Here is a 27,891-nt window from a genome sequence, read left to right as displayed (position 1 = left end):
TCATGAACCTTGCTAGAGCTTCCCACAACAGCTATCTTTCTGGCTCCCTTTTCCTTGCTCCCTTTTCCTTGCCCCTATTGTGTCTGTCAGACAGGCTTCTGAGAACAAACAAAGACTTCTCTGGCACACTCTAGATACAGCTGAGGAAGAGAAGAGGAAACTGGCTATGTGGTTTATCTATTATGCTAAACCTCCTTGTAAAATTATAGTTGATTGGGTTCACATCAAAGTAGAACGTCATTAGCTAGTTTGCATCTTTTTTAACTAGATGAACTATATGAACAAAACAAGCCATGCCAATCTATAAGATGTTTACAAGTTGTGGTCAGAGCATATCTTTATTAGGAATCAACATTTTGTAGACTGCAATGTAGGAGATGCTACAAGACACCCTTGTTACTTATTTCACAGGTATTATTATTATTATTATTATTATTATTATTATTAGCATTAGCATTAGCATTAGCATTAGCATTATTCACATTAGCATTATTAGCATTATTATTAGCATTAGCATTATTAGCATTATTAGCATTATTATTAGCATTATTATTATTAGCATTATTATTATTAGCATTATTATTATTAGCATTATTATTATTAGCATTATTATTATTAGCATTATTATTATTAGCATTTGTGATAAATAATGTTTTGAATATATGAGATGTATGGCTTATATGTACAAAGAGAGATAAAGTTCTTTTCCAGGGCTTCCTTCAAACTCTTCACAATCAGTAAACATAATAAATGGTGCATCTACACAAACAAAACCACTCTCAGACTAAAAAAAAAGCACTACGATAAAATCAGAACTGAGTTGGAAGTTTTATTCAAGCACTACATTTAGAAATAATTTGTTGCCTTGAAATTAAAATAAAATAAAAGATTAACCAGATAAGGCCTAGTTAACTGGTTGCCTTTTTGGCAACGGCCTAAAAGTAAAAATTATTCTTTCCAAGTAAGATTTGCTGAAATGAAAGGGACAGTGTTACAAGAATTCTGAAGTATTTTAGAACCAATATATCTTTGGATTTGTTAGGGTGGAGACTTTGGGTCTCTGTTGATCATGAGGAGCCTTGCAGCTGATTGTTTTTATTATAGGCTCCAGAACTGTCTTTACAGTCTGGAAACTATTTCTTCTACTTAAACTTTAAAGACCATGTACCTAAGATTAATTCATTAATATAATTGCAAATGGAAGAAGGGGGCATTTGAGCTTAACATCTTTGCACTTGCTCAGAGTTGCATTTCGCATTCAAAGATATTTCTATGAAATACATGGCAGTTCAGTGAAGTTTCAAATTATTTGTCCCACTTATTTCACTTCACGGTGAGTTGGTTTTCAGGTAACTTCTAGGGCAGGGGTGTCAAATTTCATTGAGGGCCACACCAGGCTGGGGGGGCAGGGGACAGCATTGCTGGGGGTGGGGGTGGCCAGCCCGCTGTCACTTGTGTTGTGGGGGGCACCACTGGTAGCTAAGTACTAAGGCAGGGCCTCAGATCCTCCCTCCCTCTCATTATAATCTCCTTCCTTCCTTCCTTCTTTTTTTTTCCCTTTCTACTTCCTTCCCTTCTTTCCTTATTTTTCCTTCCTTGCTCTCTTCCCATCTTTCCTTATTTTTCTTTCCTCTTTCCCTTTCTCCTTTCCTGTCCCTTCTTGCACGCTCAAATGCAAAAGAGGAAACATTTCTCCTTGTGTTTCATTTTAGTTTGTTTTGATAGCCCTCTGCGGGGCCCCATTTTCAGCCAGCCTGCAGCCCTCTGCCAACGAAAACGGGGCCCTGGGGGGAACCACATACGGCCCTCCCGAGCTGTTTTCACTGGCAGTCGCACCTTTGCTGTTTCTAGGGCGGCCCTGCAGGCCAGATCTAAGCCACCCACAGGCCGGGTTTGGCCCGTGGGCCTTGAGTTTGACACCCCGTCCTAGGGAATCCAGACCTTGGCTTGACAAAATAAAAAGTTTGGGATGAAGGTGGGTGGGTGGGGGTTACAGCTGTCCTGACGCTCTTTACTTTCCCCTTGTGTTTCTCAACTGGGTGTTTCGCAGATGTAAAAAGTGCAGGATTGCATATATCATAGCTCAGAGTTGAGACAAGGGCACCATCCTGAGGATAGTAGGTAAAAATAGGATTGCCAGCCCATTCCAGTGCCTGCTATTGAAATAATAGTAAAACAGAGACTGTCTTTTTAAAAAAAAACTTTATTCAATTTTTTAAATTAAAGAGATAGAAACTAACAAAAATGAATAACTAAGACAGAAAGTCCTGCAAGACTGATTGTGCTGACACTCCTTTGCCTTCTCATACTAAATCATATTATATGATTTATTATTCATATAATAACTCAGGGAGGATCTGCCTGAGCTGCTTCCTAATGTTATCTCATTGTTCTGGACTTACAAAAGGTTTCAGCCCCTTTCCAGGATTAGAACAATGTGCATGTATGTATCTCTGTACATACATGCCTATGTATCTCCATTAGCAATGATAGGCAATTTTCAGGGTTACATGACTTTCAGTTTCATTTTTAACTAAAGTGAACTAAAAAAAAAAAACCCAACAAAACCTGGAGACTTAGTTAAAGTATATGCACTTGAAAGCAAAGAATTTGGAGAGCAGAAATTTGTTTTCGTGAGCAGAGCTTAACCAAGCGGACAGTTTTTCAACTCGATTCAGTTCTGTCTCATAATTCCAACCAAGTGATTTTGTTGCTGCTGGGGTCAAACACTGAGGACACAGATTTTCTTGTGGAAGGCTCCCCCAGAGATTTACCAAGAAATTCAGATCCACTCTGTCTGTGCTCTTCAGATTGTACAAAAGGGCACACCGATCCCAAAGCATTTACAGGTACTCCTCAATTTACAGCCATAATTGAACCTGGAATTACAGTCATGCAGTGAGTATCATTAAAGCAATCATTAAATGGGTCACTATGTGACTGTGACTGAATTTACAACCCTTTGGCGGCAATGGTCTTTCAGTGAATGCCTTGATGGTTCAATGAACCCATTGCCAGGGACTGGAAGTAAATGCCAGAAACAGGCAAAAACAAACACACACACACACACACAAAAATTGCAGTAGTGCGACTGTGGGATGCTGCCATAAATCCAATCTAGTTGTCAAGTGTCCAGAATGTGATCATGTGACCACAGAGCGTGTGGACATCAGAATTCCAGAAGTGCGATGCAAACAGCTCTAAAGACGTCTATCGTAACTTCGAATAGTTGCTAAGTGAGGACTACCTGTATAATCTAATAGAAATTACAGAGGAGGGTGTCTGAGGGGCATACCAGGGATGGCCAAGTCACCAGACTCTGAACGTGAAACAATTTTCCCTGTCCCTAGGTTGAGATGTAGCCAGAATTACCCAAGAAAATTACTTAAAGAAGATTCCCAGACAACAAATATGAGGGAACATCTTTATTTCAATATTAATCTTTCAGTGACTTTTGCCTGTAATGCACAGCTGTATCTGAATGCATTATTTTTATATGGTTCCAACTTCTGCACAAAAAGAAGAGGGTGCCAAGGAATGAAATTCTGATTGCCAGGTTATTTGTGTATTTGTGAAACTCACAAAGACTTCAGAGAAGAAAAATGTCTCTTTTGGAAAAACCTCTATTTTGCTTCTGATTTTTTTTGAAGTAGTCATTTATGGTAGTTTATTCCTTCTTCATTGGGCGAGCTCACTAATGACGGTCAAGGTAAACTACAATTCACTATTGACAATTCTGAGCTGTGCAACAGGATTTCTTCATGGTGTTGTGAGTTAGGCCATCTTAATTACCGTAAATGACTAGTTAAGGCTTAGAGAATAAATCAGAGACAGACAAGCAGACACAGAGCAGGCAGATGTTCAACAGATGCGGTTTTTGCAAGAATTCAATGTTCATTCCAGACAAGGCCTTCCTAACGCAATTGATAAAGAAAACACAGGATCTGTACCACAAACTTTTAATCTAGCAGCAACAATCCTGCAAATATTTTTCAGGCATGTGCAGGGGCCGTATTTATCCCTCCTTCCTCTTGAATAAAGCTTGCTTTTGGCACATTAATCACGCATGAGCCACATCAGATTTACCAAGCGTGACTTAGCATTGTGTGACTGTAAACAGGGCAAATAGATGAATGGGGCAGAGTCACAGGGAATCCACGTGAGGATATTGTGATTGTAATAGCAACCCATTATACAGCATGGTTTATTGTCATCTGGAACTCAGGTCAGAATAAGACTGCAGTGCCAGGGCTCAGACCTGTATTTTACTGAGCTAATGAAGGAGTAACCCCAGCTGCCAATATTGTTCCACTCATGTAAAAGGAGGAATTCCTTGGAAAGCTGACATCTTTTTGTTTTAGACATTAATCAGATCCCAGGCACAGCTTGTCAATCCAGATGGTAAGATTGGGGGTGGGGAGGAGGGGTGGGGAGGAGGAGGAGGAGGAAGGACAGCCGAGTATGGAATAGCTCATAGTATACTGTACATGTGGAGCTCTAACTCATAATGTACGTTGGGAAGATACCTAATGAATGAATGAATGAATTCTTTATTGGCCAAGTGTGATTAGACACACAAGGAATCTGTCTTGGTGCATATGCTCTCAGTGTACATAAAGGAAAAGATACATTTGTCAAGAATCGTAAGCTACCACACTTAATGATAGTCATAGGGTACAAATAAGCAATCAAACATACAAGGAAATCAAAGGACGCTCCTATTTATTTTATTTATTTATTTATTTGATTTGTCAATTGTTTACAAGATAATAAGTACAAGTGTATACATAGTTGTGAATATATGAAATGGGTACATATAAGAAAAAAAAAGAATAAGAGAAACAATGGCACGTTGGTGCGCATGCACGCCCTATGTATGGATTCATTTCCCATCTCCAACTGCTGCAAAAATATTTCAACGCTGGCCATGAAAACATCTTCATTCCTGCTCAAAATGTCGAGATCAGAGCTCTCGCCAGCTGAGCAACGCAGGAGAGCCAGAACTGGCATTCTGCCAGCGGCCCATTTTCTGAGCACAATAGCTCCTGAAGCAACACACATTTTTTTGCTCTGTTCTAGACAGAAAGAGGACAATACAAATTGCTGAAGGCATTTCTGTTTTATCTACACCAGTTCTGGCTGGTGGCGGCCATGTCCCTCCAAACTCTCAATTGGGGCTCTGCCCCCACCTCCCTCCCATCAGTTTCTTCCGTGTGATCCATTTTTTTTGGCTGCAGAGAGCAAGGAAGGAACGTGGTGTTTTCTGCATGCAAAGCCTTCGCCTTCTGCCCTTGAGCTATACACCATCCTTAAATATACAGTTCCCCCATAGTATGATATGAAGCAGCTTCTCAAGACAATTCAGGGGAGCCCAGCTCTTGAAAGTCACACCACTATTCTTGAAGAAACAGCAAATCTTGCAAAGGCAGCTTATGGCTTCCTATGGTTCAATGGCTTAGGTACAATAGCATCAGCCAGCTATAACTGAGCAACAATACTTGACGGATCATATGCATTCTGCATCTTGATGCAGAGCTAACTGTAAGGCAGTGCGATACTCTCTAAATGATCGAGCTAACCCATCTTTGTGCTCTCTTTCCTGTGGACATTTGCAACCATCAGGCTGTGTATGTGACGCTGCAGTGCTGGACAGTCTCAAGTCATCGGCTCACAGGTGTGTGGAAAACCCACACACTGCTGCTTTGTGTCATACATTGTGAGTTGGCAAGAAAACAATGACATGCAAAAGGAGCAAAGAAACGGAAAACTATGCTGGACTACAAGTGCTGCTCATTTTCAGTTCTCCTGGCCATGCATGATGCTCTCTACCTCACCTACTTAGGAAGTGGAGAAATCAGTGGGATACTTATTGCTAATATATTTATAGGGTTTGCAATTTAAAAAAAAATCACTAACAAATTGTAAAACAAGAAGAAGTTGAATATTTTATCTCATTGCATGGGTAGATAGACTTATCAATGTAGGCTGTGACTAATGTGTGGGGCTGAGTAGCCAAGTGCAAAAGAAGCCAGGGCTCCAGAGCCTTAATTTGAGTGCTAAATTCATTTTCTTCTATGTGATTCACAGTACAGGGCTCTGTCCATTTTGGCTTTCCAGACTTGTCTAGCTGGTCCTGTTTCAGCCTGGCCAGGTGTTCTGCCCTACATATCCCAACATCTGTCTGTGTAACCAATCCTGACTTTCTGATCCATCTGTTTCTGTTTTTTTCCAGGTCTCAAGCAAGTGCCTAAGGAAATCTCACCAGACACCACATTACTAGATCTGCAAAACAACCATATTACGGAGCTGCGCAAAGATGACTTTAAAGGGCTCTTTCGCCTCTATGTATGTACTGCCAAAGACCCCTCCCCAATTCTGATGGTTATAAGTGCACCTAGCTGGGTCTACTCTGAATATACAATAGCTTCACTCAGGTGAAGCATTAAAATCTATTTGTTCTGCCAGGACTGGATCCTGGAACACTGAACTTCTGAATATGAATGGCCTTCAGTATTTGCAACTTCCACTTCTTTCAAACACCTGGGATTAAAACACAGGAATTCTGGAATTTTACTTACTGGAAATCTTGAGCCACTGGCTGTATTCTTTATCATCTGCAAGTCTCACTGCATTCCTTAAATTGTATTTTTAAGTGCAAGCAGTTGCACATATCTTATCTATAATATTGCTTCTTTCTTTATCTGTTACCTTCTGCAAGTGGATTTGGGAAGTGTGCAGATATCTTATTTGTACCAGTAGGAGTCTGGTATCTAATTTATCTGCAAGACTTCCTCACAAATTTCTCTAGCTGCAAAAATTAGTCGTTGGGATAATTATGGATTCCACCTTCTTACATCTATGTCAGCACATGCTTAAATGCTGCTCACATGTCATCTCTTTCTATGACTTTACCCACAGGCCTTGGTACTGGTGAATAATAAGATCTCCAAGATTCATCCAAAGGCTTTTAGCCCTCTGATTAAGCTGCAGAAACTCTACATCTCTAAGAACAACTTGGTGGAGATTCCTCCTAACCTGCCCAACTCCTTGGTGGAACTCCGGATCCATGAGAACAAAATCAAGAAGATCCCAAAGGCTGTGTTCAATGGGCTCCACAACATGAATTGCATTGGTGAGGCATCAAACCTTTCCCCACTTTTCTTTCCCAAAGGCATGCTTTGTATTTGCTCCTTTTCTTTAGAAACGTAAGACACAGACCCTGATGGATGGTTCTTTAGAATGCAGAAAACTGCACCCAATATTGTGTGGCATGTTGGTTGGTCCTTTAAACAAAATACGGTTAATATCAAGCAAGACTAGATCAAAAGGCCACTGCAACTCTGTGTTCCCAATGTTACCCAATATTTTGGAAATGCAAATATACATTAACAATTTATTCAGTAGTTAGTAAGTCAATCTATATTCTGACTTTATTTGCCTTCCTGGCATATATAACCATCTTCCCCTGCATAAATACATAGTATGCATAGAGTGATATGCACAATACAGTTGATGGGAGGTTGGGAGAGAAGGAGAGAGACAGAGACAGGGAGAGAGAGAACACAGAATAAACATTAATAAATCAGAGTGAATTGGCTAAATTTGCATAGATATGAGCAAATTAAAAAAAATCAATAACAGAGGGCTCAAAAATCTATTTTTCCCCCCCACCTTAACAAAGAACTCTAAATTTGCAAGGCAGCTATTTGGAAGGAATAAATTTGGGTTCACATGAAGTTTGAGAGTGTTCATTTCTGTCTTATTTAGTTACTTAGGAACAAAGCATGAGCAAAAGAAGTAAGGGAATCTGCATATACTTTTCTTCTTAACTGTGTTCATTAAGTATGTTTAAGAATTGATTCAAGCATAGTCCAACAAAAGTTGAGCATTTAGAAAATATATTCCCAAAATTAATTGCTACTGGCTTGTGAAAGGACTTATATATGCCTGGATCAGCTTTGGGAAACTTCTAAGATTTTAGAATATGTTAAGCTGAGGAGTTCTCTCCCATCCCCCAGATTTGACTCATTTAAAATACGATGCCGTAATCAACAATATTCATTATCTCTCTAAAAATCCCATCAAGATTTTTAGGGCCTTTCCCTGTGACTGAGTTTATTTGCTAACTACTCACCCTTAAGCTGGCAGAAAACTGCACCACCAGTAAATGTATGTTCTCACCTCCATTGCTAATCCCTATCCTGCGTTGATTGCATCAACTCAAAATCTGCTCCAAAGGATGTGGCCCTAAATACACACCTGCAGTTTCATCAAACCCTTCAGCACTCTTGTCAACAGGTAGGGAAGACATCTGTCAATCTCAGCACAGCAGCAGGAACAAGTTAGGTGTGACATCAGGGGTCTCTTAGGCATTGAGAGATCTACTTTGTGTACCCCTTCTTCAGGTGTATGAGTTACTTCACCTGATTTTGGGCCCCGGAATCTGATGCTTGTGGAGAATTACAGGATTTTTTTTAAAAAAAACAACAACAAACAAGAGTCACAAAGGGAAGTGAGTCACTTAGCATTTCCTGGGAGAGTGTACCACCATTGCAGCCTTGCATGAATCCAGCAAGACTATAACAATAGAGTTCTTAGAAGAGGGCTGTCAAACTCCTGGCCTATGGGCCGGATGCATCACCTGCTGGCCATGCCCATACCTGGTGTAGCGAAGGGGGGGAAAAGTCCTGATATGTCACGTGACACCACTGTCACAATTTGAGTTTGACACCCCTGTCTTAAAACAATACCAGAGGAACGTTATATCCCTATAGGGCAAATCTGCCGAACTACCTACGCAGCCATGGTCTCTACATTCTCTACGAGCATCAGACTCCAGGGCCCCAAATCAGGTGAAGCTAGTGTCAGCTCTGAACTGATCATAGCTGAGGCCATCTTGGAGGCTTCAGGGTTGCCTAGAGGGATGGGGGAAATAGTTAGATGGGGTTTGTAGCCAAAAACAGTAGAACTTTCTTGTGGGAACTCAAGGACATGCACACAGGTGGCTGGCCAGAGGAGTGAAGTAACCAGCCAGCTCCTGGATTGGACAGCATGACCAGTGACTTGGGGGCAAGGAGAGGATACTTTTACTTTTAATTAGGTGAAAGCCATGGGAACTTTTAGAGTTGGCTTTCACTAGGTGTCCCAATATGATAAACTCAATCAAACTATTCTTTGAGGAATTTGCCTGCCTTGGAGTTCTAATTTATATTTATTTATTTATTTGATTTGCCAATTGTTTACAAGATAATAAGTATAAATGTATACATAGTTGTGAATACATGAAATGGGTACATATAAGAAAAATAAAAGAATAAGAGAAACAATAGGACAGGGACGGTAGGCACGTTGGTGCGCTTATGCACGCCCCTACAGACCTCTTAGGAAAGGGGTGAGGTCAATAGTAGACAGTCTAAGGTTAAAGTTTTGGGGTTTGGGAAGAAACTACAGAGTCGGGTAGAGTATTCCAGACATTGACCACTCTATTGCTGAAGTCGTATTTCCTGCAATCAAGTTTGGTGCGGTTTACTTTGAGTTTGTATCTATTGTGTGCTCTTGTGTTGTTATGGTTGAAGCTGAAGTATGGGTGCATTACTTGGAACTCTGACATCTAGCTAGATATCTGACACAGCACAGCTGGCTTAGTACCTTTATATACTGGGATGAAGACACCTTAAACAGTTGAAATAGGAAATAGGCACCAATTCTTATCAATATCAATGCCTTAATTCCAGTATTTCTCCCTTTCTCCTTGTTTCTATGGAGATTCTCAGTCATCCAGGTCATGGTTATCCCAAAGATGCTTTTCAAAAGGCAGTTGGATTTTCTTGATTATTATTTTTTGCTTGAAAACATTTTGCTTCTCATCCATGAAGCTTCTTCAGAATGATTTTGAAACATTTTGCTTTGTGCTTCTCAGTTTTTGAAGCTTTTGACATAATTGTCCTGGGAATCTCTAATTCCCAATGTAACTCCCACATCATATTTGCTTTCAAAAGTAATATGGTCTTCCCTGTAGATCAGGATCAACCATAGTTAACAAGAAGGACATGTCCATGTAGTTTTCTTTGCAGTGATAAATGAAACAACTCTGTCCTGTTCTTTAGGGAACACATTAGCCAAATGGTGGCAGAAAAAGGAGACGGGGGACTTGAAAAGAGGGGGAAATCCATTATGAACCTGAAGTACCCAACTGTGCTCATTCTCACTACTAGTGACCTGACTTTGACCCCAGTGTTAGGAGTGGTGAATTGCAATGGATGATACACAACATGAGCCTGTATTGGACAGAATCAGAATAACAAGGGAAACACTACTTTGAAATCAATTCTGCTAAGGACAGTTTAAGACTTCCCGGTCTTAAAATTATCCTTAGTGGAATTGATGGGCCAGGGTGCAAAATGATGGCAATATCAGCAGGACAAGAGGGGAAATGCCATTTATCAAATAATAATAATAATAATTGTATCATAGTTAAATGCATCTGAGGACCCTGCCTTTATTACAACTGCAAGACCACTTGGAGAAAAATGCCCAAATTGCTTCACCAATAAATTTGTTTAAAAATGCAAATGATTCAGATTGATTTAAAGCGTAGAATCAAATATACATATCTTATTCTGTTAACATCACCATTGCATTTAATGAAGATTTAATTGCTTTTCCATAAGCTTTGAGGGTGGAACTGTGTGTTTCAGGCAAGCAAAGTACAATTTGCTTCTTCCAAGAGGAAAAAAAAAAAATGGGTTCAAGAAAGGGTAATTTGGAGCTGAGTTGGAAGTTGGTGGGAGGAAATGGGCCTTAGTAATCCATAATCAAACAAAAACAGATTGTACTTTTGGCTCCTAAGGATTGATCACGATGTGCACTATCTGTCTCATCATGCTTGTAACCCTTTGCATTCATTCTTCTCGTACTTGGCTGTCTTAGAGAGAAGGAGAATGACCCATAAATAAATTATTTTAAGATATGTTATAATTGATGGAAGAGGGCTTGATTGAATCTGGATCTGATAAAGCTAAACACTGTTGTTCTAATATGGAACTATTTATTTTTGCAGAGATGGGTGGGAACCCTCTGGAGAACAGTGGATTTGAACCTGGTGCCTTTGATGGCCTAAAATTGAACTACCTCAGGATCTCAGAAGCAAAGCTCACTGGTGTGCCCAAAGGTGACATCTTTTCCATAGTGTCTCTTCTTCTCCATATCTGCCTCTTAATAAAATTCAGGGTTATGGCTTCTCTCAGCTTTTAATCTTAGAGGTAGTGTGGAACTACCGTTTGCCTTTTCAAAGAATACTGAGAGGTATTCAGAAACACAACAGTGATTCAGGAAGGAGACCCTATTTTAAAAAATAAAGACACAGAGTTCTTTATTTTCCCCTATTCTTCCCCTGCCCAGAACTTTGATTTCTTTGCCCAAAATCCATCTTTCCTTTTCCTGCAAGGATTTTTTTTTTTTTTTGAATTCCCCCATTTCAGATCATGTGGGGATGGGAAGTGTTTAATGTTACACAACGGAGAGGCATAGCTCCTGGCAACTTCTAGGGAATCACACTATGACTATGATGAGGTATTGATTAGCCATCATAAGTAGTGGAGGTGACACATTGAATGGCATAGTAGCAACGTCCTGATGAAGTTTATGGGTAATTTCCATCTCCTTCCAGACTCTGCTTCTTTCCACTGGGATCAGAACTTTTTAATAAATACTGAATAGAAATGGAATCCTTTTCTGTAGACCAGTACCAATGTTATGGCCTTAGAGCAGGGGTCTCCAACCTTGGCAACTTTAAGACTTGTGGACTTCAACTCCCAGAATTCCTCAGCCAGCTGGCTGAGGAATTCTGGGAGTTGAACTCCACAAGTCTTAAAGTTGCCAAGGTTGAGACCCTGCCTTAAGCATTTCAGAATGCATTACAGGTAGCTCTTGACTTACGACTACAATTGAGCCCAAAATTTCTGTTGTCAAGTGAGACATTTGTTAAATGTATGTTACAACCTTCCTTGCCATAGTTGTTAAATGAATCAGGGCAGTTGATAAGTTAGCAACATGGTTGTTTAAGTGAATCTGACATCCCCATTGATTTTGCTTGTCAAAAGGTCGCAAAAAGGGACCATGTGACTCTGGGATACTGCAACAGTCATAAGTATGAGCCAGTTGCCAAGCATCTGAATCAGGGGTGGGATGCTACTGGTTTGGACTGGTTCTATACAACTGGTAGCTCCCAAGAGCAGCTGACACCGGTTCTGTGTTTGCTGATCTTGGGCCCACCCGCCCGCCCGGGCTCTTACCTGTCCTTTATTTCCTGCTTTTTCAACCTCAGCTGCTTTGCATTTCTGAAAAAGCAGGAAAAAAGAGGCTTTTCAAACACTTGTGCACCCACGCACAGCGCTTGTCAGCTGTCCGGGCAGCACAACTGATGTTTTTTTTGCAAATGCTGCACACACGCAAAACGCACTTTCACCAAACCAGTAGTAACACCGGTTGAATCCCACCCCTGATCTGAATTTTGATCCCATGATCACGGGGATGCTGCAAAGGTGGTAACTGTGAAAAATGGTCATAAGTCACTTTTTTCAGTGCCATTGTAACTTTGAGCAGTCATTAAATGAACTGTTGTAAGTCAAGGGCTACTTGTATTGCTATATCCCATTTTACTTCATTTGCAGCATCATTTTCAGTTCAAAACATTCATGGCAGGGTTCATTCAACAAAACAAGGTTATTTGGTTAATGATGATTCAATCCTGTACATGAATTCAAGCCATTGAGTTAAGCCAGGGAACTATAAAAGTTGGCTAACCATTGTTAGTGCATAGGGTAAATATAGCTCCTCTCTTTTTATTGTTGCTTTACCTGTTTTGAAGCACCATAGAATGCTGTGGATTTTAGAAAACCTAATATTATCCTACTCTTCTCTTCCAACCAGACCTCCCTGAAACCTTAACTGAGCTACATCTGGACCACAACAAGATCCAAGCAATTGAATTAGAGGACCTGATCCGCTACTCCAAAATCTACAGGTAGTGTCAATAGGAGAGTCATTTGTGAAGAGTTTGCCAGGATTGCGCAGAAGAAATTTGGGGCAAAAGTAGGAAAGTCACTAATCTCTAGAAGTTACAGAGCAATTTCAGTCACCATTGGTGACACTATCTGCAGCTTTTATGAGTCGCAACATCTGGAGAGCCACCAATTAGGGTATGAATGAGATACAAGGCAATTGATTTGAGGCTTCGCAACATACAGATCAGAAATGAAAATAAACTTGAGTATTTTTTTTTAAAAAAAGGAAATTATCCTACCTCAAGTCTGTCCACAGCTCCTCATTCTAAGCAAGGAAGCCAAAGCAGTTCCCGCTTCAAAGTTAGAGAAGAAGAAGAAGAAGGAGAAGGAGAAGGAGAAGGAGAAGGAGAAGGAGAAGGAGAAGGAGAAGGAGAAGGAGAAGGAGAAGGAGAAGAAGAAGAAGAAGAAGAAGAAGAAGAAGAAGAAGAAGAAGAAGAAGAAGAAGAAGAAGAAGAAGAAGAAGAAGAAGAAGAAGAAGAAGAAGAAGAAGAAGAAGAAGAAGAAGAAGAAGAAGAAAGGGGGGGAGAATACAATAGTGGAAGGAAAATCTGTTTTATCAGTTGGCAAAAATATGTTGAGAAAATAGGGAACATGTTCAGAGTTAATACATAGTAAGGGCTATTTTTTAAAAAATGGAAGGAATGTTTTTTTTTTTAACCAGTCTACCTCATGAAACTTTTGATACGACTTTTAGTTTCCCTAGAGATGCCATTCTTAGCATGATGTAACTCTGGCCTTGAACCTTCTTCTGCATTTCCTTTTCCTATGACCTTGTAATTCCAAGGTTTTTGCAGGGAATCATTTCATGTTGTCCACAAAAGTTGTGATGCCATATATGGAGTTAGAAGGGCCAAGGGAGGAGGTCCATCAAGTTTTAATCTTTGTGCATATATAAGCAAAGTTGCTCTATCTCTTTCATAACTTGGTAGCTGACAGAATGATTCTACCTTGGAGGTTCCTACCTAGAAGGCCCCCCTCTATGCTGAAGGCAATCTGCCCAGGTGCCAAGTATGGGACCAAAGTCAACTTCTATCCTCCTATAAAAAAACACTTAATCTTTCCCCTGGTATAGTCAACAAAGTGAGGAGACCCCATGGCTTAGGCGTTAATATATATATCTACCTAATATGCAAGTAGCCTGGGTTTGAATCTCAGAAGGGTATGGCTAGCTGATGAGCGTTAAATACCAGTAACTTGAAATAGATCTATACTAGTCGCCCTTTATTTCTTTGTAAATTCAACACAAAAATAGTTTATCGCGAAAGCGACTGCCTGTGAAGGCTCCTGGATTGGGGCTGAAAGGTAAAAGTGGAGCAGTTGCCCTGATAAAAAAAAAACTTTCTCTATCTGCCGAATTAAACCTTCTACAAATTATAGCTAAAACAGGATTTTAGATCGTCAAGAAACATGTGTTTAAAGCACGGATCTCTATTAAGTAGCAAACAGTAACTGCAAAGAGAAAACAAATGTATTCCAAAAACAAAAATAGAGCATTTCACCAGCCAGTGCCCCAAAGATTCCCTCCCTTGTTCCTGGCTTGCAATCCCTAAAGTCGAGCAATAAATTCTGCTTCAGCACTTAGGAGGTACATTTCTTTAAAAAGTTTCACCAAATAAGAAAGGAGAAGAAGGGGAAGGGAGAGGAAAGGAGATCAGTTCTGTTAAAACCAAGGAGAAACCTCCCTGGGTAGGAAAGACTCATTCCACTTCTCTGTTTCTAAACCTACAAGCTGCAACATCAATCTTCTCCTACCAGTGTCAGGGAGGTCTGGAGTGCCTCCCTCTCATTTTCCTTTTTTTTTTTTTGGGGGGGCTGTGTGTGCATGTGTGCTTGCGAGCCACAAAAGCACTCCTTTGGAATCTTTAACTGGCTAAAATGTTAAAATGTCTGGGGGTTTAAAATATCCACCCAGCTCAGCTGTGGTCTCCCTAGCAACAAGCTCCTGAGAAATTTCTACTGCCAAACCACCCCCCCCACCGCCCCCAGGCTGTAGGTGAAAGCATTTTCTTCCATGCTCAGTGATTAGCCGAGATGCTGTTCATGACCTTGCTCCTCCAAGTTAGAGAAGAACTGCGCCTGTATGAGGTCATCCTAAGAAATCTTCCACAGTTCAGACTAGCAGAAGGTATTCCAAGCATGAAATGGGAGGTAGAAATATGCAGCAGAGACATAGAGCCACAGCGTGCTCAGTATGGTGTATAATTAAGTGTGACCATGTGCAATTGTGCCAGCTGGTTCCTTTCTCCCCCCCATCATGAATGACTTAAAACAGCCATCACCAAGCCGCTTAAGTTATTGAGTGGTCTCTATATCACTAACCAAAGAAACACGTCTAAAACAATCAACGGACAAGGATGGTGGCTGTGTGAATGCGATAAACAACTTGAACGCACAACCTCAAGTCACAGAATGATAAAATATTTGTTTTTCACCCTATTTTATTATAGATTTTAATTTCAAAGAATTAAACCGTTTGTAGGCAGACCGAGAAGACAGGCCTGGAAAATGAACTGGGCAAAAATCCAGTGGTCCACATTTTCAATTGTTTTCTGTTAATCGGATGGAGGAAATGACTTAATAACTAAAGTAGAATCGCTCTTGGGGATACAGCCATATTACGTTGTCAAGTGAGGCTTTTGAATTTTAACCCACCCCACTGCCCCAACTCACAAATTTATATTTGGAGAGCTGATGTTGTTCTAAATAATGTAACATAGATACAATAAGGCCGGTGCTTCATCTGAGAAAGATGAGGGGGGGGGAATAGGAGGGAGTTTTTAGTATACACTCTGTATAAGCTTCACGTACATATTTAAACTAGGTCTAAATATGGCCTGGCCTTTTAAAGTTGAATATATATTTTGGCCACTAGAGGGGGAAAGAGCTATATTTGTCAGCAATTTTTTAAATGGGTGTTCTTAATGCTGCCTTCCCATGAAGCATTTTGATCTGAAAGAAGCAAACTTGATTAGGAAAGCCTTTTATAAGAATTTGCTTTCCCTGCCTCCCAAGAGGCCATTCCTTTCATCACTTCTATTGTATAAAAATCAGACAAAGCCCAAAGGATTAAGGTCCTTGATTCAGGATTGAATCCCTCCACTTTTGATTTTTATGCCTTGGTTTTGGGCTGATTTGCATGCAATGAAAGGAGAGGAAAGAATATTCTGAGTTTTTTTTTAATTTAATAGCAGCTCAGCATTTTGATTGCAGTGCTAGAAAAAGTATTTCATTTTTCCCTTTGGGTTGCTCACCATATTGAATCACCACCCAAAGGTGTTATTGCCCCATAAGATCAAAACCAGTGCCCATTGGAAGCCCAAACATTTTACTGCAGGGGGCGGTCCTAGCCTTGAATAAAACACAATTAAGAGAAAAAACACAGGGGCATGATTTATCACCTGCTTTTGCCACACTGCTCCACTTTGGGGACTAGCTCCTAATATTTGTCAATATTTTGGATGCAGAAGTTCCAAGTTGAAGCCATACCCAGGAAGTTCGGCAGTCTTTCCATGCAGGAAAAGCTGGCCTTATTTCACACAAAGTTGCACATAGAGCACTAATACCTCTGGAGCGCAGCTTTTAGACACGCAACTCTCCCAACCCCCCATGTGTATTCTGAGGTGGTGGTATAGCACTGTTTTTCAGCAGCTTTAGGATGTGTGGACTTCAACCTCCAGAATTCCCAGCTTGCATTCCCTAGCCAGTTTTTACTGTGGCACAGTAAAAAAAGGAACCTTCTGTTGCGTTCCCTTCTGTTTAAATAGGCTCCAACTAGCATCGCCATCCAGACTCTAGAAATGTGGACTTTTAGATCTTACACTCAATTAGCAGCCCAAAATCCTTCTGCATTTCCTTCTCACCTTTTCCTTACTGGTACACTTATCTAATCCTTAGCTGCCGCTGGTATGGTGCACCAAGACATCTGCTTGCTGCATGAAGGAATGAGAGAATCAGACAGAAGATGGCAGCGTAATCATACATTTGCTTTCTGCTTCATTTGGAAGTTGAAATGTCTGTAACCAAATGCCCTAGGCCCAGACTGATTGGTCTTTGTTTTCTCATTCATCACCATCTTCATCTGTCATCTATAACATTTAAATATATTGCCTGAGTTTTGATTTGGAACCTGTAATATAGACAGATTACATCTTTGATGGGTAAGCTTTAAAACAAGCAACCAGAAATCGGTAATCTGTAATCATATTTTACTTTCCCTTGGCCCAGAGGGAGAGCCGAAAGGGTGTGGAACTTAACAAAGGGACTTGCTCCTCTCTACAAACTTTATGCTGTTTATAAGGTGGAAACGGACTGAGTTCACACAAAACCCTAAACAAGTAGGAGCCAAAGTGGTGAAGGGGTGAAGATGCTAGGTTGGGGCTGCGAAGCCCAAGCTTCAACTCTAGCTCAGTTACAGAAACTATTTGAGTGATTTTGAGTCTGTCTCTTAGTACTTCCTTCCCAAAAAGTTTATTAGGGGAATAATTAGAGTGCTTTAGTGTATACAGGTAGTCCTCAACTTACAGTCATTCATTGAGTGACCATTCAAAGTTACAACGGCACTGAAACAACAGTGGCTTACGGCTAGTTTTCCTACTTACGAATGTTGCAGCCTCCCCCTGGTCAGGTGATCAAATTTCGGATGCTTGGCAACTGGCATGCATTTATGACAGTTGCGCTATCCTGGGTCACCATTTGTAACTTCCCATCATCAGAATTCCATGCAAATTTTTGCAATCAAGGCAGGCCCACTGCAACCAAGATTTCATAACTGAAGGAAGGAAAAGTTAGAAAAGTCTTTACTCTTCCGTTTTGTGGCTCTTCCCCACGTCTGCAGTTCGAGACTTCTGGTAATTTGAGAAAGAACTTTGGGGCAGAGAGGTAGCGGGGAGAGGCAAGGAAAAACTGGCAGAGTGAATGTAAGGAAGTGAGGGCTGATCTTCTCCTGCACTGTAAAGTACACAAGTTGGCATCCCACTAAATCTCCATTTCCTTTGTATCCCCTTTCTCTCCTCATAGACTGGGCCTCGGACACAACAATATTCGCATGATTGAGAACGGCAGCCTTGCTTTCTTGCCTATCCTACGCGAGTTGCACTTGGACAACAACAAACTCTCAAGAGTCCCCCCAGGATTGCCTGACCTCAAGTTTCTGCAGGTATCTAATAAGATGCAGTTCTGTGGCGAGAAAAGTGAGGCCCTGCACTTAGGCAGGGGGAAAAAAAACCCAAATGCACAGGTACAAAATAGACAGTACCTGGCTCAACCCCTGTGAGAGGGATCTAGGTGTTCCACTTAAATATGAGCCAACAGGGTGCTGCTGTGGCTGCCCAAAAAGCCAATTGCAATCCTAGGCTACATCAACACAGGGCTGGCGTCAGGATGATGAGAAGTGATAGTGCCGCTCTATATAGTACTAGCAAGGCCAGGCTTGGAATACTGCTTACAAAAAAGATGCTGAGATCTTAGAAAGAGTCAGACAGATGAGCAACAAGCATGACAAGGGGTCTAGAAGCTAGCTATATGATGAATGGCTATGGCAGGGGTCCCCAAACTCGGCAACTTTAAGACTTCTGGACTTCAAGTTGAAGTCCACAAGTCTTAAAGTTGCCAAGTTTGGAGACCTCTGGGCTAAGGGAACCAGGTATGTTTAGCCTAATGAAGAGATTACATGATAGCTGTCTTCCAATACTTGAAGGGTGGTCACAGGGAAGAGGGTTCAGTTTATTCTCCAAAGCACCTGAGGGAAGGACAAGAAACAGCGGATGGAAGATCGTCAGAGGAAGATCCAACCTGGAACTAAAGAGAAGTTTACCGACAGTAAGAACAAGTAGTCAATGGAATGGCTTGCCTCCTGAAGCTGTGGATGCTCCATCATTGGAAATTTTCAAGAAAAGATTAGGCAACCATTTGTTTGGGATGAAGTAAAGACTCCTGCCTTGAGCAGGGCGTTGGACTAGAAAACTTCCCGGGTCTTTTCCAGCTCTATGATTCTGTGATCTCCAAGTTTCAGGGAGGGCATGAAGTCTAGGAGATCATACATCAAGCTTCAACAATGGGCAACTGTAGAAAATTCATTGGGTTGACATGACCCAAAAACATCCAGAAATCTCTGTCTTCTTCATTCTGTTTTGAAATACCTGTAGAGAACATGCAGATGGAACAAGACATTGCCGTCCTTTACCAATCCACAGATTGCCTTTTCAGTTCCAAACTCTTTCGTGTCCTTTTCCATACTGAATCTGGCTGTGTTGCACTGCAAATCCAGAACTATGATTCTGGAACCCAGCAAACTGATTTTGCAAATTCACTGTGGTACATTAAAAACAATATAGTTATCTGTATCCTGTAGTTTCATGAGTATCTTGTGCTATTGTAATAATCATGGTTGTTTGTTTAGAATGTACTAGATAACCCATGATGCTTTCAGTTATCTTTTCAAAGATCCTTACTAGATCCTTCAGTGCCTTCAACAATGGCAGAGCTTTTAATGTACTCGAAAAGTTCTTAAAAATTCAGGAAGATATTCAGAGATGTATCTATCTTGAATGTTGAACTGTATAGTGTTGAACTGTATAATGCAGTCAAACACCAGGCGTTCAGCACAAGAAATGTTTTATGACATTTTGTATAGTCATAACATGCTTTATGATAATGTTTATCATAAAATGTTGTACAAAATTTGCCAAATTTCAATTCCACAGGAGTCATGGGTCCCAGATTTTGGATGCATTCTGTAAGTTAGTCCATTTGAGGTTGCTTGATTCAAAAGGCTTTTGCCCTACGGTGCACCATTTTCTCCAGGTAAAGGTTACAGACCTGAGAGTTTTAGATATAGTTATCCTGCTAGGAAAAATGGATATTGTACAATTTACAAAACTCAGTTAACAATACAAATAACAGCAAAGCTGGAAATTGTTATGTCCTGGGAAGGACACTGTGTTGAAATCAATAGAGCTTATTTTGGTTGCTGTAAAACCATTACATGAATTCATAATCTTTAGACACTCAACATTCCTATGGCAACCTGTGTCAATTGAATCTCCCTCCCTTTGTCCTCCCCCCAAAACCAAACCCCATCACATTTCCAACAAATTCCAATTGTTGCTAAAACAAGCTTTGTTAAATAGGTATACAAAAGGACCCAATGATTTAACTGGGATTCTGGGGGGGGGGGGGGTTGTTCTTCATTTTGGCTTCCTAAAACCATTGTTGGTAAAGTAAACAATGTCTGAAACAGCTTTTCCTAGCATGGTGCATTCCAGCTGTATTTGGACTATAGCACCCATCATTCCCAACCAATATGGCCATTGGCTGCTCCAATAGGCTAGTGCTTTAGGTAATAAATAAGCTGAGCTGAGATTTTCTTTTAATTTATAAGATGGCTTACAAAAGAGTTTCTACCTCAAGAAATGATAGGTTCCATGAGGTATTTCCAGCCATCTTATTAGCTTCAAGTTATCTCAAATTCAACAATAAAACAAGATGAGTGTGATCTGAGGAAAATATACATACGTTCCTTCTTGCTTATGCTGTTTCTGTTCTTACCACGTGCAGAAATGTTATTTCCCGGTTATTTCCCATCTTCTCATTATGGGGAGAGGCGAGGCTTTAAAAAGTAGACCTGTCTGTTTCCTCAAAATCTTAATCTTACCTTAATTTCTTAGGCTTCACAACAGAGGTGGTATTCAGCAGGTTCTGACCAGTTCTGGAGAACTGTTAGCAGAAATTTTGAGTAGGCTGGAGAACTGGCAAATACCAGCTTTGACTGGAGATTTTTCAGTATCCTTCCCCTGCCAAGCCCACCAAGCCAAGCCCACAGAACCGGTAGTAAAAAAAATTGAATCCCACCACTGCTTCAGGGATTTCATCAGGTGTTACTCATGGGTCACCAAGTGTATCAAAATGAGAAACTTGAACACTGGATCCAGTTTTAGCATACAGATAGGTCTCTATGGAGATTCTCAGTCATCCGGGTCAATACATTCCCATTCTTCAGTCAACACAACATACACACATACTTTATACCCAAGAATACACTAAGGCACAAGGCTTGTCCACCCCAAAGATAAAACACCCCGACATAAACTGAGCAACATGGTATATGCACTACAAATGCAGTGAGACATGTGCAGATCTGTACATTGGGGAAACAAAACAACCACTTCATAAACACATGGTACAACTTAGGAGAACAAACCCATCAGGACAAGATTCAGGAGTCCATCTGCATTTCAGAGCCAAAAGGCACTCCTTTGAAGACAGCAAAGTCCACATTTTGGTCAGCGAGGACCGCTGGTTTGAAAGAAGGGTCAAGGAGGCCATCTATGTCAACAGTGAACATCCTTCTCTCAACAGAGGGGGAGGGATATGACATCATCTATCTCCAGTCTACAATACAGCCCTTTCAGCAGTTCCAAGAAGGCTCCACACTCATCTGCACCACTCAGGTGACCCTGAAGACACAGAGAAACCTCCAAATGGCCTCAACAACTCTCTAAAAGAATACAAATGACCAGCTGCCCTGCAAGGAGTATAAATCCTTCCATACCTCACTATCCAGACAGAGCTGAAGAAGCTTCTTGGATGAGAACTGAAATGTCTAAAGAAAGTCCAGTTGCCTCTTGAAAGAAAGCACGTTTGGGATACGGATAGGTCTTTACATTGAAAAATGTTAAGATTTGAACTGACGTACAGGTAGCCCTTAAGTTACAATCATTCATTTAGTGATTGTTCCAAGTTACAATGACACCGAAAAAAAAGTGACTTATGACTGGTCCTCACACTTGTGACTGTTGCAGCAACCCCATGGTCACATGATCAAAATTTGTGTCCTTGGTAGCCATCAAGTATGTATGATGGTTGCAGTGTCCTGGAGTCATGTGATTGCCATTTGTGACCTTCCCATCTCACTTCCAAGTCAACAGGGGAAGCTTAATGCCTACGTGATTCGTTTAACATCTGCAGTGATTCACTTAATAACCATTACCAAAAAAAAAGTCATAAAATCAGGCACAGCTCACTTAACAACCACCTTGCTTAGCAGTAGGAGTTCTCACCCCAATTGTGGTCGTAAATCGAAGACTCCCTTTGTTCAAGGCAAATGTCTCCATTGATGAAGGTATGCCCAGTTGAGCCTCCGCTTCTAACCAATTCTTCTGTCTTCTTCCCCAGGTGGTGTATTTGCATTCCAACAACATTACCCATGTTGGCGTTAACGATTTCTGCCCTGTGGGCTTTGGGGTAAAGCGTGCCTCGTACCATGGAATCAGCCTTTTTGGCAACCCTGTGCCTTATTGGGAAGTCCAACCAGCTACCTTCCGCTGTGCCACTGACCGCCTGGCTATCCAGTTTGGCAACTACAAAAAATAAAAATCAAGAATAAACGAGGGAGGGAGGGTCGGGTAGAGGGACAAGGTAAACCCAATGGGGAAATGAGGGGGTGGGAGTAGGGAGGGGGATGTGAATCAGGTGAGTGTGAAATGAGGGCCATTCTGAAGAAGTGAGAGTCACCGGTATGGTCATGCTAACCAAAAAAAAAAAGTCAAGAATTATTGACTTCTATGAGCCAGCCAATGTCCGGGATAGAGCAAGGGATGGGAAGGAAGTTCATAGAACAAAGGGAAGAGACATAGATGAAGATCTTACGGTATGGTCCATTTAACTAGCCTACATTAGTCCTGCATTTGAAATCAGCTCGTTATGATCTGCAAACAAGCACTTGTCTTTCTAGTTCTAACAGGTTTGATGCTACTGCTGGCTTGTCTGGGGCAGAACAGGGTGGGAGGGGTGGGAATTGAAGGGATTCTGGGCTATAGTTTTGTTTGCATGAGGAGTCCGCTCTATCAGACCTGCTACACCGATATATTGTTGATTTGTGATTGACTTATGTGCCCCCTGAATTTAGCAGCTTGCAATATGGATGCCATTTTCTGACCGCAACCTTCATATATTATAGAATGTGTTGGGTGATCCAATGAATTCTGTTTCTGCATTTCTTTAACTTGCAAAATCAGCCTCTGTATATCTTTTTTTTAAAAAACAAAAAAAACAAAAACAAAAGAGGAAGGCACATCTATATAATGTACATCAATCTTATACCAATTAAACTATCATGACTCCTGCCAAAGTATCCTAGGAATAGATTGGTGAGCTGGCTGCAAAACCTCAACAACTCCCAAGATTCCTTGGGAAAAGGAAGTGATTAAACAGACTGAAAGTTCTACTGTGGCTTCTATATACCTAGGCCTCTAGCCACTGGCCATCTGGCTTCTAAACAGTGTGGCTGGAGAAACACCCATTATTCTACTCTTTATTACATCTTTATTGAAAAAAATAGACCTTGTAAATGATCCTACACAATGTATAAGTGGCCTGTATTGATATCTGGAAATGCTGGTTGTTTGAGAAGATTAAGAAGTGAGCAAACATAATGTGGGATTTTTGACTCATCCAATAGCAGCAAGAACAACCAAAACATCAATAATCCTGTGCAAATTCTGCTACCAAAGTCCCTAGCTTCAGCACAAATCAAAGTATATTGTCCTTTGTTCAACTCAGGTTCCAATTACCACAGCAAATACGACATTTCAGCAAGGCTGGGCAGATGATGGAAGAAACGCCACCCCTTTGGGGGGTTCTTTCTCTTAAGTAAGAGAGGCTCAGCATGTCTCCTATGCCAATTAGCCATTCCTTATATCGAAGAAGAAGACAATGAGAGTAACTTGTCATGGGTGCACAGAAGATCCAGAAAAGTTTTCTCAGTTCACTGTCCCCATTCTTCTCTACTCCTCCTTGTTCTGCCTTCATTTATTCTGGAAAAGTGAAGTGGAGGCTAGGTCCCTGTGGCCGTGTCCCCCTCAAAGTGTTTGAATATCATTAGATGTATGCCCTATCCCCGCATGGTTGCTTGGTTTCCTGAGGCGTAGAGCTAAGACGCATTTAGAAGAGGCGTTCATTGCTGTATGCAGAGAATATAATGAGGGGTCCAGCAAGGCTGTCCTACATTGGTAGGTCACCTGTCTTTTCCAATTTAGTTTTCTGTCCTACAAGAATATTTAGAAAAATCTGCTATGCAGGTAAATAATGGAGTAACTGCAGGAGATCCTTCGGTTGGTAACTCCGAGAAGCCTTTTGTCCAAAACTCTCAGAGGCTGAGGGTTAATGAAGATGTATCAATTGGGGTAGGCTGTTCAGCTCCAATCTGATTCATTGATCTGAGATTTGAATGGTTAATTTGATTGGCTTGGAACTGATTCAAGGAATTGAGTCTGCCTGATTTTCTGAATTGATAGGGGGTGGGTGGGGGGAGATTTTCACTCATGCTCAAAAGCCATTCCATACAGGCAAATCAAGTCATCCTGACCTTTTGATCCAAATTGTCAATCTGATTTGGAAGTTAATTTGATTCAGAGGTCCAGGCCTACTATTACATAACTGAACCGTCAACGTGAAGCTTTTGCACAACCCTATTACACAGTAGGTGGGAAGTGGGCAGGAAATAGATAGCAATGGGATTTATCAAAATAGGAAAGGATAAAAATAAGACATTTGGGACCCAGAAATACCTAATGGATCTAGACAAACAACAACAACAACAACAACAATACCCAGCTCTGCCCAGTGCCATAGAAATCAGTCAACCAATGGAACAGCTTGCCTTCGTAAGTTGTGGGAGCTTCATCACTGAAAGCTTTCAAGAAGAGACTGGACTGCCATCTGTCAGAAATGGTGTAGGGTCTGCTTGGGTGGCGGCGAGGGAAGGTTGGACTAGACCTACAAGGTCCCTTCCAACTCTGTTAATCTGTATCTGTATTTGGAAATGGAACCTGCAGGGCATGAATAATGAAACCAGAACAAGCCGGCCCCCAATACTATACTGCACTTCTATTCTTCACTCTGATGCAGGCTTGACTTTTTGGGTAGTTGTGATCCAGCAGACTGAGGATGATCAAGGAAGTAGAGATATTGAAGAAGCTGTGGGTGGGTGTGGGGGGAGAGAAAACTGGGAGTTGAGATGGTAGGATAGCACTTTTCAATTACTTGAAGAATATAAAAGGTGTTGTTGTTTTTTTTAAAAAAAGCGCTATTCCAGATAAGGGAATATCGCTTGCAATTTTTCAAGCCATTTCTATAACCCTACACTGAGTGTGACCCCAAAACAACGTTATCGTTTCACAGTTGTGGAATTTTCCTTTTTTTTTCTTTTTTGCTCAATCCCCCCTTTTTCATTAGGTAGCAGATCTTCAGTCCAGACAACCCATAAGCTTCAGGTCAGCTCTCAACGATGACAATCCCAAACCTAATTCAGAACATACATCTCCCTATCTTTAGTCTTTCATTGTGGGTGTGGGGGGCTTTTTTTTCTCTCAATCAGAGGCTGGGAAGAAAAAAAAAATACATATAGGAAAACCTCCAGAGAGGTTAAGAAAAGGCGAGAGACTTGTTTACCCACAAGCTTTGGTGTAAAACAACTTTCATTTCCAAGTAGATATCAGATTAAGAGCAGTGCTGGATTTAGGCAGAAGCTAAATAAGGAACAGTTTCGGGCCCCACAAAATTTCAGAATGTCAGTTTTCCGATTTTGCAAACAAGTTCATTATTAGCGATATTTTTTTTAAATAATTTTGTCAGCATTTTGTATGTATATTAATGTATCTTAAAATTATTTTTAAAATTAGATTTAATTATTATTTCCAGGATATATTGTATTATAATCTATGAGCAAAAATCAAGCCAGACAAGTGATAAATCACTAAATGGACTCCTTTGGAAAGGAGTAAGTACACACACACACACACACACACACACACACACACACACAAACACACCTGTTTTGGTATGGACCTTAGCAAAACCATTCTATAGTAGCCTTTTAACCAGGGATGTTCAGGGTCTCACCAAGTCTAAATCCTGCAATGCAAAGAGACAGAATTTATGAGAAGCAGAATTACATGCATGCATGAACATATCCTTTATATTTTTATTGAAAGTTTTAACAACAATAGTAAGAGCTAATGCAAACTAGAATAGAATGAAAAAGAAGAAAGGGAAAAATAAAAGTTAAAAGTGCTAAAATAAAGAAAAGTGGAAGAAAACTAGAGAAAAAGAATACAGATATAAAGAAAGATAAAAAGACGTAGTTTTCAGTCTTCTTCACAACAGTTACAGCTACAATTATATTTTAACTTCTCTCTCTCTCTAAAGTTACATCATTATTCTCTTCTTTCTGTAATCTATCCTATCACATCATCAAAACTATAAATCACAAGTTCATTTTTACACAAAAAAATCCATAACGGGTTTCCATTCGTCAATAAATGTACGTGTTTCCATCTGCATGCCTGGAGATATGGACTGTAACCCCATCAGTGAAGGACCCTATATCATTGCTAAGTTTTTTGTCCAGTTAATATTTTTTTTTATCAACAGATTACATGTGTACCGGAGGTGGGGAACTATGGCCCATTTATGACTTGTGGCCGGCTCAGGAATTCTGGGAGTTGAAGTCCACAAGTTATAAAAGGGACATAGTTCTCCCACCCCTGGATACAAACAACACTAAGCTGTAAAGAAATAATTTTGAGAAGAGGAAATTTCCTTTTGTTCACTTCCTGCTTCTGGTCTTTGTTATAGTTCAGAAATGCATGACGGAATAAAGGGAACCTTTTTTCCCCCCCAGCCTATTTGCTTCTTCTGCATCTTGTAGTGCCATGCAGTGCATGGCCGTTCATCACAAATGACATTGCATAGGCGATCTCTGGGACTTCATCTTTACTGCATTAATGTTAACGGAGCAGCTCTGCAGTGTCTTGAATTGTATTATCATATTTTTAGACTGTCACCAGGTGGAACAAAGGCAACAGTTAACCACTCAATACAAAAATAAAATCTAGTTAAAGGAAAGGATGCAACTGTAGGGATGAGGGAAAATAAGAGCAATTGCTTAGATGTGAATTCTTGATTTGACCTGTATATTCACACATCGTACAGATTTCTCACATTCTCTTGGTGAACTTTTTAGAAAAAAAGAAACTCATGTTTCACAGTGATGTCCAGTTCCTGCAGAGTCATATAGCTGAAATCTGTCTAGCTGTGAATTGGATAACTAAGCCTTTGTCTTTCTGTCTGGTAGCAGGAAATGTCTTCCTAGTTTTGTCCTTCCTCCTATTAAAATAAAAGTAGTAGGTTTATGGGTTTTATATAAAAAAATATTGTGGAGCCAAGTACAATGTTGACTCTTGTAGAAGTGTCCAATAAAGTTAGCAGTAATTGCCACCTTTAGCTGTTTTCGCTGGGGTTTGGTGAATAAAAACATCTTTTCGATTTAGAAAGTCAAGCAATAATGCAATTCAGCCACAGACAGGGAGACCAAAAGCAACTTTGTGCATTATTTTCTTTAGATGTCTATGTATGCTTAGGACTTTTCAAAGTGTCCATCTAAAAATATAAAGTATGTAACTGGCAAAAGAACGTAACCTGCTGTTGAATATTGTATGTGATATGGCCATCTAGTTTACGACATGCAAATGTATTTCTGACTGAAATAAAATTTTGGCATTCAGCATATTGTTCCCGTCCTTGAAATAGCTGCAAACATCTATTTTACCACACACGTGCTGGAGAGATTTACAGCTAACTAGAGCTTCTTGCTGGACGTACAAATAAGTTGTGGGGAAAAAACTGCCTGCTTCAAATCTATTTTTTTTTTTTTACATAAATGCCCATTTAAACAGCATGAATTCTTAATTCTTAACAAGGAAGCAATTATCACTGCACTATTAAGGGACAGCAGTTGTATAAAATGTGAAAAAACATAAATCAGTGCATC

At 40.5% G+C, this 27,891-nt stretch overlaps 1 protein-coding gene across 1 annotated transcript in view; it reads left to right on the top strand.

Annotated features, from left to right (window-relative positions):
• Positions 1–23,190, top strand: part of BGN (biglycan) — a 62,749-nt gene extending 39,559 nt beyond the window's left edge. The window contains exons 3-8 of the mRNA XM_087956853.1: positions 6,233–6,345; positions 6,919–7,132; positions 11,060–11,170; positions 12,931–13,024; positions 18,081–18,219; positions 22,236–23,190. Of these exons, the coding sequence (XP_087812979.1) occupies positions 6,233–6,345; positions 6,919–7,132; positions 11,060–11,170; positions 12,931–13,024; positions 18,081–18,219; positions 22,236–22,433 (869 nt within the window). The 3' untranslated portion in view covers positions 22,434–23,190. The remainder of the gene's footprint in view (positions 1–6,232; positions 6,346–6,918; positions 7,133–11,059; positions 11,171–12,930; positions 13,025–18,080; positions 18,220–22,235) is intronic.
• The last annotated feature ends 4,701 nt before the right edge of the window (positions 23,191–27,891 follow it).

This window comes from Notechis scutatus, chromosome 2, assembly GCF_049901735.1.
Source record: "Notechis scutatus isolate UNSWTSFEM ecotype Mainland chromosome 2, rNotScu1.2, whole genome shotgun sequence".
NCBI classification, from domain to species: domain Eukaryota; kingdom Metazoa; phylum Chordata; class Lepidosauria; order Squamata; family Elapidae; genus Notechis; species Notechis scutatus.
This window is presented reverse-complemented; position numbering and strand designations above follow the sequence as displayed.